At 39.7% G+C, this 16,044-nt stretch overlaps 1 protein-coding gene across 1 annotated transcript in view; it reads right to left on the bottom strand.

Annotated features, from left to right (window-relative positions):
• The window catches only part of Dock11 (dedicator of cytokinesis 11), a 189,016-nt gene that overhangs the window by 90,604 nt on the left and 82,368 nt on the right, over positions 1-16,044 (bottom strand). Inside the window, exons 14-20 of the mRNA XM_021188185.2 lie at positions 14,444-14,478; positions 12,466-12,588; positions 12,204-12,280; positions 10,276-10,460; positions 10,123-10,188; positions 8,028-8,120; positions 5,214-5,337 (exon numbers count right to left, since the gene is read on the bottom strand). Of these exons, the coding sequence (XP_021043844.1) occupies positions 5,214-5,337; positions 8,028-8,120; positions 10,123-10,188; positions 10,276-10,460; positions 12,204-12,280; positions 12,466-12,588; positions 14,444-14,478 (703 nt within the window). The remainder of the gene's footprint in view (positions 1-5,213; positions 5,338-8,027; positions 8,121-10,122; positions 10,189-10,275; positions 10,461-12,203; positions 12,281-12,465; positions 12,589-14,443; positions 14,479-16,044) is intronic.

The raw sequence follows: 16,044 nt of genomic DNA, 5'->3' as shown, positions 1-16,044 counted from the left end.
TTATGACTTCAGTCCACTAAGAGATTTCCTGCCATCTCTACATTTCTTAACACTTCTACCCCCAAAGGGGGATCTTGGCTTTCTGTTAGAAAACTCATTAGGTTTTGCTATACTAACCAGAGCCATCTGTGTTGCTCAAGTTCCGTCATATCCTGTCAGTCTTTCCATTATACAGATTACTCTGGGCTTTGAGTGTTTATAACTTAGCTATAAAATATAAAAGAATTAAAAAAAAAACCCAACCTTGCTCTTGATGGACTTCTGGCAAATGAAACGGGGTGTTGGCTGAAGAGCACTGCCTTCTAAGTCTTTAAAATTCTTTGCATGGATGCCTATGCACGTATGTGCATGTGTGTGCATATGTGTGTTTATACTGTGAACTCAGAAGTCAACACAAATCTGGCTACAATGCTTTCATGTACATGTCTAATTTGGCAAATGCTTTTTGCTCTTAGAAGACAACCACAACATGGCCTTCTCTCAGTAGACTGAATGGCTTTCACAGACACTGTATCATGTCCGAAGAGCATCTTCTCCGGCGCCACTTCAAAAATGCTTTCAGAAAAAGCAGGAAAGTGATGTGTGCAGAAGCACCACTAGCAATGACAATGTCAGGAAGCCCAGGAGGCCCCAGTCCTACACAAAGGACTGTAGCCTTTAGCAGCTAAGGAATGCTGAGAGAGGAAGAAATAGTCTTCCCCAGCGAACAAAGCACAACAAGTGGTTATTAAATACCAAATGGTCAGCCCTTAAGATATGTGCGTGCACGCGTGCGTGCACAAACACACACACAAATTTTATGTATATATATATACACATAAGTAACATTATGGGACTGAGCAGGCTATATTTAGGAATGTATATACATATATACATGTAACAACAATTGATAAAAAAAGAGGCCATGAATCTGAAAGATAGAGAGAGAGAGTACAGGGGACAATTTAGAAGGAATAAAGGGAAGGGGGAAATGATGTAATTATCATCCCCCAAATAAAAGAAAATTTAAAATATGAGAAACAATGAGATGACGCTGTTGATGCTATGAAAGTGAAAATTTGAGCAATGGGGGTGGGGTGTCGCGGACTTCCAAACTAGAAACGAGAAAAACCTATTACTTGTTCTTAGACAACATTTCTCCTCATGGAGTTTTTATGAGGTATAATTTATGTAAGCTTTTTCATGTATTTGCAGTTGCTTCATTAAAAGGAATTACAGAAATTTTTCATTGCTCCAAAAAAGAAACTCTAACATGTCACTCCAAGTGTCCTTTTCTTCCTACCCCAAGAAACTATCGATCCACTTCCTGTTTGCATGATTCTGCTTAGGTAACACTTCTGCACATAGATCCACTTCCTGTCTGCATGGTTCTGCTTAGGTGACACTTCTGCACATAGATCCACTTCCTGTCTGCATGGTTCTACTTAGGTGACACTTCTGCACATCGATCCACTTCCTGTCTGCATGGTTCTGCTTAGGTGACATTTCTGCACATCGATCCACTTCCTGTCTGCATGATTCTGCTTAGGTGACATTTCTGCACTGTGAATTATCAGAGCATGGCCAAGTGTTTCCCTTAGTCGAAACTCAGAGGCAGCACTTGGAAGCTGTAAAGGTGTGCTATCAAGCATGCCATCTGGCTCAAAGGTAGGAAGCCACTTAAAGGGAGGACAGTTAGAATTGATGAGTGACATGAAGAATCACCACCTTATGCTTCACTGAACACCTTGCCCATTTCTATCTAAAATTTGGATGAGAAAACTGCAATTTATCATTCAGGTGGAAAGTACTTGCATGGATTCTTACAGTTCTGTCTGGTTTCATCTCATTTCTCCAGGCTCCTACTCTAACTGTAGTTTTAGTGAGCCCTGCTGCCTGATGGTATCCTGCCATGATCTCACTAGCTCCTCAAACACATCAGTCCTGAGTCTGCCACATACTGTTGTATCTTCTTTGCGATCACCTGATTTTGAAACATACATCAATGGTTACTCTCAATCATCTAGCAATTAGCTATGTGCCAGGTACAATATACTGTCATCCCTGGGAATTCATCTCAGAGACACTAAAATTTGTGTATGTTTAATTTACCTATAAAAATGGCATAGTATTCACAACATGTACACTACATACATCCTCCTGTATATTTCAAATACTCCTTGATTACATATAATATCTGCTGGAATGTAAATGCTATGTAAATGTTTTATTTCATTAGTTAGGGGACAAAAACAAGAGGGAAAAGCATATATGCACTTAGTATTTTTCATTTTTATATTTATATCTATCTATCTATCTATCTATCTATCTATCTATCTATCTATCTATCTATTTATATTTGTCTGTCTCCAGAGTCCTGGCTATCCTGGAATTAGCTAGTAGACCAAGCTGATCTCAAACTCACAAGAGATCCACTTGCCTCTGTCTCCCAAGTGTTGGGATTAAAAGCATATGCCACCACATTCAGCTTCAGATGCAATTTTTAAGAATAACATTTACAGGGGCTGGTGAGGGAGCTCAAGGTCATGAGTTCAAACTTCAGCAAAAACTTTTAAAAAGGCAAGTGTGGTGTGATGTGCAATTCTCAGCTCAGGGCGCTTGTGGAGACAGATAAATCCTTAGGACTTGCTCAGCAGCTAGCCCAGCCTACTTGCCAAATTCCAGATCACTAAGAGACCCTGTCTCAATAAGACTGGGCGGCACCTAAAGACAACACTGGAGACTGCCTTGTGGCTTGATGCATGTATGTGTTCATACAGAGTGAACATATACACACATACAAAATAATATTCTAATCTGCTTTTGGTTGAATATATTCATAAGGAACCCACACATGTTTTTACTGAGAAGACATACACCTTAAAATTTTTCTTTCCTTTTATTAAAGACAAGTTCATACTATAGCATAGCCTAGCATTGAGCTCATGGCAATCCTCCTGCCACAGACTCCTGAGTGCTGCAGTTACAGATATAAGCCTTCAAACTTGTCTTTCCTTTTCTGTATTCTTCCTTCCTGATATGGTCATAGTTTACCCCTTTCCTTTATATAACCTTTTAAATAGGTCTCTGACTGGAATCCTTCTGTCCTTCCTTCCTTCTTCCTGCTTTACCTCACACTGCCCTTTACTTTACTTCCTGGCCCATTTTCCTCCAAAAGAGCTCACACTGGTGTTAGTAACCTTTAAATAGTCCCACACTAGTAATAAAACAAAGTTAGATCCATAGCCTAGCATTCAAGAGTTTTCCACAATGCTTTTCAACCACATCCTATGGTTCCCTGCCCAGCATCCCGGGCTCTTACGTTTGTCCATATCCCCTTAATACTCTGACTCTGTAAAAGCTGCTTCTTCATCTCAGAATACCCCACCTTCCTACCATCATAGCACTCCAAGCTCAATCCCTTCCTTTAAGACTTCATTCAGTGCCATCTCCTGAAAGTCTTGCCTGAGTCCCAACCACTTGTCCCTCTACTAGCGGAATCACTTATTCATCTGTGTTCACATGTCACAACCTTTCCAGTGCTCACAAAAGTTTTAAATCCCCACAACGTAGGAGGATAGTACGGTCAGACTGAAACTGACCAGAAAAATATCTGAAGTACATTGAAATGATTTATTTATCTTATATTAGAGAGACTTATCTACATAGGACCCATGAAGTTAACTAGATTATATGCTCAATGATGATGACCTCTGACCTGGTTGTTTGTTTCTTTTTTTCTGTCAACTTGACATAAGATAGAGACATTTGGGAAGGACTCACTGTCAATTGTAAGAATGCCTCCATAAGCCGCCGGGCGGTGGTGGTGCACACCTTTAATCCCAGCAGTTGGGGGGCAGAGGCAGGCAAATTTCTGAGTTCGAGGCCAGCCTGGTCTACAGAGTGAGTTCCAGGACAGCCAGGGCTATACAGAGAAACCCTGCCTGAAAAAAAAAAAAACTGAAAAAAAAAAAAAAAAAGAATGCCTCCATAAGACTGACCTATAGGCATGTCTATTGAACTTTTTTTTGATTAATGATTGATGGGGGAGGGTTCAGGTCACTGTGGGTGGTGCCATCCCTTGGCTGGTGGTACTGAGTGCTATAAGAAAGCAGGTTGAGCAAGCCATGAGGAACAAGCCAGTAAGCAGTCCCCTTTTGTGGCCTTCGCTTCAGTTTCTGCCTCCAGTACCCCTCTGTGATCTTTGCTTCAGTTCCTACCTCCGGGTTCCCACTCTCAGTTCCTGCTCTGCCTTCCCTTCAAGAAGGACTACAAGCTACAAACTGAAATAAGCCCTTTCTTCCTCAAGTCGCTTTTGTGATCACAGTATTTTATCATATCAATATTAACTCTAAGACAAGCTCTATAGTGCATTTTTTACTATATTCTCCATAGTATCTACTAATATAGTTCACAAAAATATGCATAAATATTTGCTGAATGAATACATCCTGAGGTGGATAACAGTTGTAAAGTGGAAGTGACACAAGCTATGTTCACAGTCCTTGGATGGTCTCCTAAAGCTCTCTTCTACTGGTTTATTTAAAGCTTTCATGACACGGGATCAGAACTGGTGCTTCACTGCTAAAGCTTATTCAACTTCATTAAATCTGTTCTCATTAGCAACAGGCAGTCCCCAGTCTCCCTCCAGCTCACAGATGTCCCTGGCTCCAGGCTTACTTTTCTCTTCCTCAATAAGCAGAACTGGAAAATTCTAGTTGTTGGGCAATTCTCCATAAAATAAATAACAATACTGTATTGTAATATGTGTTTCTCCCCAAGAACAGCATTATTACTTGATGTTGCTTAAAGAACTTTGGCTGCACTGGTGAGCATCTATCTGGACAAAGATATTTGAAATGCATGATAATACAATCAATGTATAGTTTGTCTTTTGTCAATGAACTGATTTCAGATGAAGCTTGTTTTGCTGCCCCAGCTGGTCTTCAACTCCTGGGCTCCAACAATACTTTACTTTTAGCCTCTTAAGTAGTTGTGACTACAGGTATACACCAATGTGTTTGGCTTAGCAATGAACTATATAACTCAGAAATATAATTTGTGGTCAAAGAGTGGAGCAGTTGACAACTTGGTGAAATGATTTTATAGCCTAGAGAAAGATTATATGACCTGGGGATCTGATCCCCAATAACACACACACGCACACACACACACACACACACACACACACACACACACACACACACACACACACAAAGAAGCAGCCCACATACCTGGAGTTTCCACTGTGTCTTGCTTTTTGGTTGTTCCTTTTGTGTTGATTTCACAACTCACATGATAAAAAGTAAAAAGCAAGTGATGCTTCTGGTGCAGGTGAATGGGAAGCTCAAGTTTGATCTGAAATGGCAGAGACAGTACATACAACATTTTGTTTTGCTTTGTTTTAACTTTTAGGTTGGGCTGTCAAACATGCAGCCCAGTTTCACTATACTGTTCCAAAAATACCCACTGAAGGATAAGCCAAGTGGCCAAATAGCAGGAATCATTTCAATGTACTTCAGATATTTTTCTGGTCAGTTTCAGTCTGACCGTACTATCCTCCTATGTTGTGGGGACTTAAAACTTGTTGATTTAATACTTCTTTCTGTGTAGTTCAATGGATTCTGCCAGCTTCCACTCTAAAGCAGAATTTTATAAAACAGTACATTAAAAACCACATCCTCATGTCCAGAGATGACATAACCCAGTGCAATCTATTTAAAATGAACATTGAATTTGAAAAGCTCTATTACCTAAGTTGTTGTTCCTCTGTGCATGGAAAAAATGAAAATCTTACAAATATGCAAACATTCACCATTGCATTTGGTACCCTCAAAATCAAAGTCATAAAACTTTCTCTAGAAAAAAAAATGGAACTTTGTTCTTGAACAGACAAAAAGGTATCACATATGACTCCAAAAAATAGGTTCAAAAGATGCTTATAAGACTCAATCTCAAGTAATTTTCTAATTAGAAACCAACTGTATGCTTATGTCTCCTATTAGCAGGTAAAAACCAAAAATTTAAATTTGATACACATGCCCATATCCATACAGATACACATGAAAATAACTGTTCTCTGTCTTTCCTAGTCAATATACAGTGAATGAATTAAAAAAATCTATTATTTCAGACACTCTGAAAATAATCATGTCTCATTTATTATATTCAGATCGCTGCACTGGTTGGTCCTGGCTATAGAGAGGCATATAAGAAACAGTATGTCGATGGACATTTGGTCCAATTATCGTGCATACAAGGCCATGGTTGGGAGTATTATCACCAAGGTCTGTTATAGGTATATTCATTACCGAATACGCCTGCTCACAGCATCAAGACCATCTGGGCATCTAATGCTCTATTGCACATAAACATGGGCATACTCTCCCCCCTGGGTAGCAAAAATGCAAGACATTATTAATTCCTTCTCCACCCCCCAAGAAACCAGGGGAAGTGCATTAAAAAAAGAATGCATGAGGCCCAGAGCTGGGGCAGGAGGGTCTTTACAAGAGCAGGTGGATCAAGAGAAATCCTGACAGCAGGAGGGATGGTTTCAGACCTAGCCAAGAATGGAGACTTCAGGGCCTAGGCAGAACCAGCAGAGCATCTGGCTCAGGATGCTCATTCAGGCCACATGCAAATACTAAGAATCAAAAGAGTTGGATAAGCAAATACACAGAGGCTAGATGAGGTTGTGACTAGGCACACTGGGCAATACAAAGAGATATAGAGATAGAGAATAAGCAAGCAAGAAAGAACCAGTGAGACTAGAAGGGAACACCAGGCCACAGCACTCCCCTTTATATCCCCCCTTTATATCCCTTCTAACAAGGTGGACAGGGCAGCAAGTGGGACTGTGACACCCAGCTGTACAGCTATCTCCCTCCAGTGCTTCACTTATAAACAAGCTGCCCATTACCAGTTAAAATCATAGGAGGGAAGAGCTGGCTGTGCCTTCAGAAAAGCTAGTCTGGATGTAGTGAACTTTATTTGTTTGTGTTTTAAAATTAGCAACCCTTTGAAGTATTAAGTTTCACTATGGCATTTTCAAAGACAAATTTTGTATAGCTCCCCGTGTCCGCCACTATGTCGCTGCTGCGCCTTCTATCTTTCGATCATCACCCCTATCCCATTAGCCTCATTTTGACTTCATTCACAGGTATTCACTATTGCCCACCCCCCTTCCCTCCTCCTCAACACCTCATTCCTTTCTCCTGGTAGTTTTTTTTTCTAATTTCATTGGCCACACCCACATTTATGTGGTTAATTATTTAATTTCTTGCCCTGGGACTTGATCCTAGGGCCTTGTGTATACTAGAGAAATTCACTACCTGAGAACTACATCTCCAGATCTGTTTTCAATAAGTTTTGAGACACATTTTCATATAGCCCAGGCCAGTCTCAAGCTTGCTATGCCACTGAGAATGACCCTGAACTTTGGACCCTACTGTTTCATCATTTCAAATGTTGGGATTGCAGATGAATAACCACGATTAGCTTGTATTTCCCTTTCAATGCTCATTTTGAGATACCCCCAATAAGTTGCGCAGGCAAGCCTTGAACTTATAATCCTCCAGACCAGCCAGGATTCCAGGCCTACTGCACCAGGCCTGGCTCTGGATTTATTTGAATGCTGAAGAAATGGTGACCCCCCCAAAAGCAACAGTGACTTCCTCATTGAAACAGAGCCAGTCTGAGAAAAATGTAGAGGGCCAGAGTTGCAGATTTGTGTACTATCTGTGTGTTTGAGATTTGTGTGTTTGTGAGATTTGTGTGTTTGTGAGATTTGTGTGTTTGTGAGATTTGTGTGTTTGAGATTTGTGTACTATCATCTTAACCAGCGAAAGTCTTTCACATTGTAAGTAAATCTCTCCCTGTCATCATAGGATATCACGAAGGCATGAGCCCTTTCTTTCGATGTGACATTTTCAATTTTCATGCGACAAAACATTCAGGGCAAATAAATGGCTTGAAGAAAAAAAAAAAACTAAAATGAAAGGAATTAGCAAGCACTGAATTTTGTAAATACTGAAATGTCAGGGTTTTACCTCATCATAGAACTCCGGATTTTGGTTGTGATGTGAGACCACAGCATAAGCATTTGTGGTAAAAACAGACCCTGCTGGTTTTCCATAAATGCACTGTAAAAGATAGGAAACAGAGTCACCACTCCTAACCCAGGTCTTTAAACAAGATGCTACTGACCCACATACATTTAGAAGCAGTGAGCGTAGGGGGTGTGGCTGAGTCCACTCAGCTGCTATCAAAAGCCTGTAAGAGCCCAGAGCACAGTTGCTGCAGACAGCACTCCAGAGAGTTCCTAACTCAGCTGGCTACAGAACACTTTCCAACATCTGGCCACCACAAGGATGCTCTCCTAACTAGCTGAGGGTGGGAAGCTGCAGATATTTTCTCCTTTAGGAGAGAGATGCTCTCTGAAATCTTCTAGCTCTTCAGATCCAGGATAGCTGGACCTTAGCAAGAGTTTTCTTTTCAGATGTTCCTGGTTGAAAGGTTTTTGTTTTGTTTTGCTTTGCTTTGCTTTGTTTTTTTAAAGGTGTGTTTAAAAAAACAACAAACAACCTAAAAATTTTTAAAAAATCAAATGTGTATTAAGCTACAGACAGATAAGCTTACTGTTCTCTTACATCATAACGCTTGGCTTGTTTGTTTGCTTCTTGAGACAGAGTTTCACTATGTAGTCCTGGCTGACCTGGAACTCACTATCAAAACCAGGCTCACTACCAATTCAGAAATCTGCAAGCATACCTGCCTCTGTCTTTCAGGTGCTGACATTAAAGGTGTGCCCAGCTTCTCTTACCTTTTTTAACCGACCACTTTATAAGACACTTAAAAAAAAAAATCCCTCGTTTTCTGGCATCACATGTAAGGCTTTCTGTGGTTCCATGGAATGCTCCCATTTCATGACCACTCTGATTTACTTCTACTTCCATTGGCCCAATAAGCTCAGGGATGAATACAGAGCCAGCATGCCAAGTTACTAACTGCTCCACTGTTACTGTGGAGTGAGCCTCTAGGCAGCTAAGAAAGGAAATGGAGACTCCACAAGTCCACAGCCAATTCTCCTGAAATACAGTTGTCAAGGCTCTTTTTTTTTTCAAGAACTGCTGAGAAGTAACCTAAGGGTTTCTACATGATACTCAGAAGATATTTTAGGGAGGAAAGGGAACTGGTTGTTCTCATCCCTACTGAAGAGACAAGCAGCGGGAGGAAAAATTCCACTGTATTTGAGCCAGCTAATCCTTAATTGAATTTAATGTTCTCTTTGGGAGAAAGGGAGCTCCTTTCAAACATAGGGGCAGTGCAATATTCAACAATTTAGTTGGGAGTGCTGGGGTATCTTTCTCTAGTGGGTTACAGTATGACTGCCATTTGACTGCTTTAGATTCAAGTTAGAAGCAAGGAACCATATCCACACGTGGTTAGGGCTTCTGTCTTAGGTTTCTAATCACTGGGCTTAAGAAGAAGAAGTTTATAGTAAAACCATAAAGGCAGGGCATCGTAATGGGTATTCATGGCTGCACTGCATGCTACTGGGACTCTGACTTGAAGAGCTCACAGCATTAAGTTTGGAGGCACTGTTTGGCCAGTTGTGGAGCAGAAGTCCTAGCTCAGATCAAAGCCCTCATGCTGTGCTCCTGTCAGCTCAACAAGCCTGTTCAGGTTTCAAAGAGAAAGGAGTTGAAGGTCTCCTAATAGTAATACTATAAGGCCCCCTGAAGGAAACATTATAAACTATCTAGTCATTAAAAAATGACCTTGTGATTGGGCCTCTAAGCAATGCAAATTCAAGTGGAATAAATGTCAAAAGGGAATAAAAAAAACCTCATCCACTTTCTCATTTTCAAGATGGAACCCAGGACCTTCTGTATGCTAGGCAAATACTACAGAGCAGGACCATCATATAGATAAACATCCCCAGCCCATATTTACCCATCTTCTCAGCTGCATATCCACCCTGCCTTGTAATAGAGATCATTTAAACAAACTCTTTAGTTCACATGTAATAGTAGGAAATGAAATATTACCTTTCTTGTTGAACTATAAAGACATTAAACTTACAGCATGACACCATCTCCACAATCTCTTCCAAAAGTACACACAGATCATCCATAAACAAACCTTTAGTGCAGATGCATCACTTTCATCCGAATCCCGGAATTCCACACAGACAGCAATGTTCCTAGCCTAAAATCATTAATCACCCAAAGTGAGTCACGCAGTGAGCAGATGATCAATAATATTGCACGCTCCAAGAATGTATAGTTCCCTTACCTTGGCAAACGATTTCTGGCTGTCATATTTTAATTGCAAGGGATATACATACAGATGGTTTTTGTAAATAGTGAATGGATAACAATATTTTGTCATTTCTGGAACAAACTCTTCAACCTCCACAGTAATATTCTGACAATTCTTTTCAAAAGGCTTCAGGGGCACATATGAAGAGGTAATACAATCTATGGTAGGACACAAATAAGCATGTAACTTAACAGTCATTAACACGTTCCTGCATTTGTAGACATACATGGGCTGTGTTTTGCAAAGATTGATTTCAAAACAGAATTCTTAGTTGGTGACAAAAAGTTAAACAACTTTAAGAACCCAAAAAGGACATAGTGAGTGCTGATTTTATCCATTATACCAGACATGGGTTGTGATTTCATTCTCAACACTGAATGATTTGCCAAATATAACACATCATAATTTTGACAAATTCAAACTCTGCAAAGAAACCCACTGCATTTTCCCTCCTGTCGCTGCAATTTTAGCTTTCGCTGCAAGTTTTTATTGGTATCGGGGAAAGCAATGAGAGTAAATTTATGCTTCCAATTAGCTCATGGCAAATCACTTTAAAAAAAAAGTTAACTTGGTGCAGGTGCAAATTTTCACTACAAAATAATGGAAGTTTCTTTTGAAATTATAGACCTTATGATGTGTTACCAATAATAAAATAAAACACACAAAATGTCTGAGCAATTGAACCATATGTGTTTCTGAAGCCACCATTGTAGGAGAGGTCAAGAGCCATACGACCCTTTCTTTATTGTCCAGCCATGTGGGCGGACGAAGACCCAGGCTAAACTGAGCCTAAGGACACAGCATTTTTTGTTATAGTTTTTTTTTCTGATTACTAAAACAATGCATGCTAATAATAGAACATCTGGAGGCACAAATTAAAGATTTACAATGGCAACCAGTTATTGCATTGTACCACCACAGATAACTAGCATAAGTATTTGCCTGTGTTGTCTTCTAGTCTTCTCTCTATGCACATTTTTACACAGCAAAGTTGAGGTTCCACGGTGTGTACACAACTCAATTTTGATAGTTTATCTGATATCTCATTGAACAAATTATAAACACCAATTTCAATCATTGCATCAAGTTTTATGGTAATGCTGTGCAATAAGTCCTTGAAGCACACTGACAATCTTGATTCTGTTAGCTTCCAAGTTCCCTCTAAGGTAAAGAACATTGTAAAAAAAAATCTGCGTGCATATGCCTATATTTCAATTATCTTATTAAAGATTTCCTTGACTGTGTGTTTGACACACACACACACACACACACACACACACACACACACACACTGTGTGTGTTTAGGTGCCTGCAGAGGTTAGGTTGTCAGATTACCTAAAGCTGGAGTTTCAAGTGGTTGTGAGCAGTCAAATATAGGTGGTGGGACCTGAATTTGGGTCCTCTGGAAGAGCAGTAACTACTGGGCCATTTCTCTATTCCCTTCAATGATTCTTTTTATGAAACAAAATCTATTTCACTCTTGCATATTTTTAAGTGGACATTGGGTATTGTTCCCTGTGTGTAATCCTTTAGTGGTTTCTCAGTGTGCTTAAAATAAAATACAGATCTAAGGGGTTACCAGTCTATACAATTCTGTATATTCTTTTTCTACTACCATTTCCTGTTCCATTGTTACCACCACATCCTACCATGGAGCCACACCAACTTCCTCTCTATTCATACAAATTAAGAATGCTTCTATCTCAAGGTTTTTACAATATATAGGATGCCCTCAGTCTGGAGCATATGACCCCAAACATCCTTGGCTAGCTAGCCCCTTCCCTTGTTGGTTCGCAAAGCTCTAGGAAATTAAGACTCTGTGCAAACCTGCAGTAAACTATTGATAGATACTCAAGCTCTGATTACAATTGTCAATTGTATTGTTTGCAATAAATCCTTACTTGGTAAATCTACAGGAACACATTCCACTGTGATATTCAGCTGTCCAGGGATAATCTGCAATTTTGTCTTTTCTGGCCTAGGTAGAAATCAAGAATAGTTTAGAGGTAAAATATGATGACTGTTACGTGCATTGGTTATCTGAATTCCAATCTCAAATTTTTAAGTATTCAATTTTGCTGATATATAACTCATATTTATTTCTTCAGAAATTTGATAATTTATCCATTCCTTTCATTTAGTATAACAATGTCACACACTTACTTTTTGTATTCTGAGAGCAACTTGAGAATATCTTCATTTGAAAGCTTGCTACTGTCTTGTTTATAAAAAGGGGAAAATCTCCCATCCAGATCCAGAGAGCCCTGAATATCTTTGAAAATGGGTCTAGAACAGCAACAGAAAGACTTTTAAGACAAATTTTGAAGTACCAATAAACTCAACTTGTACCGGGGTGAATACAAAACTGTAAACATGCATGACAGTGCTCTGGTGGGCTCTCACAAAGTGAAGCACACAGCACCTACCCTACAGCAATGCCATTGTACTTCTTGGCATGATTCCACAAGCTACCTGGATGCTCACAGCAAATTTACTCCAAACTGGTAATACATCAGAAATTGATCCAGTAAATGAACGAACAAACTGGCATATTATGCAGTGGAATGCCACCCAAAAGGAATTCTACAAAACAGGAACGAATCTCAAAAGCATACTGAGCACACATAGCCAATCCCAGGAACACATGCAGCAGGATTCCACGTCTAGGATGAGTTCAGGACAGACAAAATTTTATCCAATGACAATCAGGTGGATGATTGCCTGGGTGGCTAGACAGGGCCATGAGGAACCTTTCTGGAAGGAAACATTCCTTCTATCTATATTGAACCAGTCATTGTTAAACTGGTCCTTATATTTGTGAAAATTTATTAATGTGGATCCATATATTCATATGTGTGTGTATGATTCATTTTATTACCATAAAACTGATGAAAATTACATTGTCTCCTAAACATAATTTTATATAAAGTTTACTAAATATATAGTCATATGATTTTGAGAGGCTCTCCCCAGCTTTTTTTTTTTTTTTTTTTTTAAGACAGGGTTTCACTTGGTAGCCTTGGCTGGTCTTTAACAGCCTGGCCTTGAACTTACAAAGATCTGTCTGCCTCCCCTTACTTCCTAAGTGCTGGTATTAAAGATGTGTGCACCACCACACCCAGCCTCCTCTACCATTTTAAGCATCTATTTTGCTGCTAAAATGCAAAGTAATATATGAGCATAATGCATTGAAAGTAGCAATAGCCAGAAACCCAACACTCCTCAGCAAAGCCCATTGCTCCTGCTCTAAAATACCTACTTCTAGTAACAGGAGCTTATCATACACTTTTTATTTTTTTTCAACTTTTTTATTAGATATTTTCTTTTTTTTTCTTTTTTTTATTATTATTATTTTCTTTATTTACATTTCAAATGCTCTCCCGAAAGTTTCCCATACCCCTCCCCCCACCTCTGTTCCCCTACCCACCCACTCCCACTACTTGGCCCAGGCCTTGCCTTGTGCTAGGTCATATAGAGTTTGGAAGACCAAGGAGCCTCTATTCCCACTGATGGCCGATTAGGTCATCTTCTGCTACATATGCAGCTAGAAACACAAACCCCGGGGGTACTGGTTAGTTCNTNTTGTTGTTCCACCTANAGNGTTGCAGCCCCCTTCAGNTNCTTGGGTACTTTCTNTAGNTCCTCCATTGGGGNCCCTGTGTTCCATCCANTAGCTGNCTGTGAGCATCCANTTCNGTGTTNNCCAGGCACTGGCATAGCCTCACAAGAGGCTGCAATATCAGGGTCCCTTCAGCAGAATCTTTCTGGCATGTGCAATAATAGTATCTGGGTTTGGTGGCTGATTATGGGATGGATCCCTGGGTGGGGTAGTCACTGGATAGTCCATCCATTCATCTTAGCTCCAAACTTTGTCTGTGTAACTCCTTTCATGGATATTTTGTTCCCTATTCTAAGGAGAAATGAAGTATCCACACGTTGGTCTTCCTTCTTCTTGGTTTTCTTGTGTTTTGCAAATTGTATCTTGGGAATAATCCACTTTTTAAATATCCTGGACAAAATTTAGTAATTCCCGATATTGCAGCTGATGGAAAAAAATCCAGGAAGGGGAAAACAGCATAATGCCTCAGTAGAACTGGGGGTCAGAGTTTCTCTCTGAAGTTTTCATCATTAATTATCTCACCTGGCAAAAGAGCAACAGGCAGTTCCTGTAACTGCCTAAGAGCAGGAGAATGCCACAGTGGTGTAGAGTCAGTGCTAATGCAGGGTAGCCCATATCCTGATCTCCACTCTGCTACATGGTCTACAGTTTAGACGTGGGTTCCATTTTCTTTATCCTTTCCTTCTGTGTCTCCATTTCCTTATCTCAAAGATGGGTCAGTGGTACCCATCTCTTAAATATATATTTATACATTAGGCCCAGCATAGGAGTGCATGGCTGTGATCACAGCACTCTCAAGGCAAAGGCATGAAATTGCTGCAAGTTCAAAGACAGCCTGGTCGACATAATAGTAAGCTCTAGACTAAGTAGAGTTACAAGGCAAAAAATGTATTTAATAAAATAAGTAAACAAAATATGCATTAAGTACTTAGATAAGTGAGTATTCTGGACAGAGTTAAACTTAATTATTATGAATAATAAAGAAGTAGCAGTAGCAGAAATGGACTTCTAAGGTAGATACATTACAAGTAAGTATATGTGTATATTTATAAGCCACAATTTCCCTTCTAAAATACCAACCTGCATTAGGTTTTGCCAGTCACCTATCCTAGGCAATCATTTGTTTTACTAGTATGAGAAACAAGGAAAATAGTGCCTCTATATCTATTAGCACACGATATATTTTGAGAGCCTTACCCCAAATGAAATGGTTATAAATAGTGACAGAAGGGTTGATTCACTCCAAATCTCCTACCCTGTGCTATTCCCTAGCACCCAGTGAACATAATTGATTGAATTATTCAGAACATGCTGCCCTTTCCCAAGAACTTCCAGTCAGTTGTACAGGCGGTACCACAAACAAGCTGATGAATTTACACTTCAAAATGGGGATAAACAAGAAACAGATTTCAAATCCTCATTGCCTGTAGATTTGCAAGATGTGGATTAAACACTTTCATAAGCTACTATAACATAAGAAACATAGAACATGTATAAATGTATGTTTCCAAATACATGATTCCCAAAGGGTTCACCAGAAAATCTATTAATTATAAGTTTGTACTTCATGACTGTATTCTTTGCCATCAAAATTTTTAGGACATTTTCCAAGAATGATTCTGATATATTTTTGTTTTTTTTTTGTTTTGTTTTTCAAGACAGGGGTTCTCTGTGTAGCCCTGGCTGTCCTGGAACTCATTCTGTAGACCAGGCTATCCTTGAACTCAGAAATCCACCTACCTCTGCCTCCCAAGTGCTGGGATTAAAGGCGTGCGCCACCACTGCCTGGCTGATTCTGATAGGTTTTAAAGTCATAAACTCAGCCAACTCTGAAAAACTGGACATATTGTATATAATTTGTTATATAATCTAGTCCTCTAGGGAAAATTCTATCACTTTAGCGATGAGCTGTGTTAAAATACAAGATTAAATAGTGTCCATCAGCTATATCAGGGTCCTTTCAGCAAAATCTTGCTGGTGTATGCAACAGTGTATGTGTTTGGTGGCTGATTATGGAATGGACCCCTTGTGAGGCTATGCCAGTGCCTGGCAAACACAGAAGTGGATGCTCACAGTCAGCTATTGGATGGAACACAGGGCCCCCAATGGAGGAGCTAGAGAAA

Source organism: Mus pahari, chromosome X (assembly GCF_900095145.1).
Source record: "Mus pahari chromosome X, PAHARI_EIJ_v1.1, whole genome shotgun sequence".
In the NCBI taxonomy this organism is placed as follows: Eukaryota; Metazoa; Chordata; class Mammalia; order Rodentia; family Muridae; genus Mus; species Mus pahari.
This window is presented reverse-complemented; position numbering and strand designations above follow the sequence as displayed.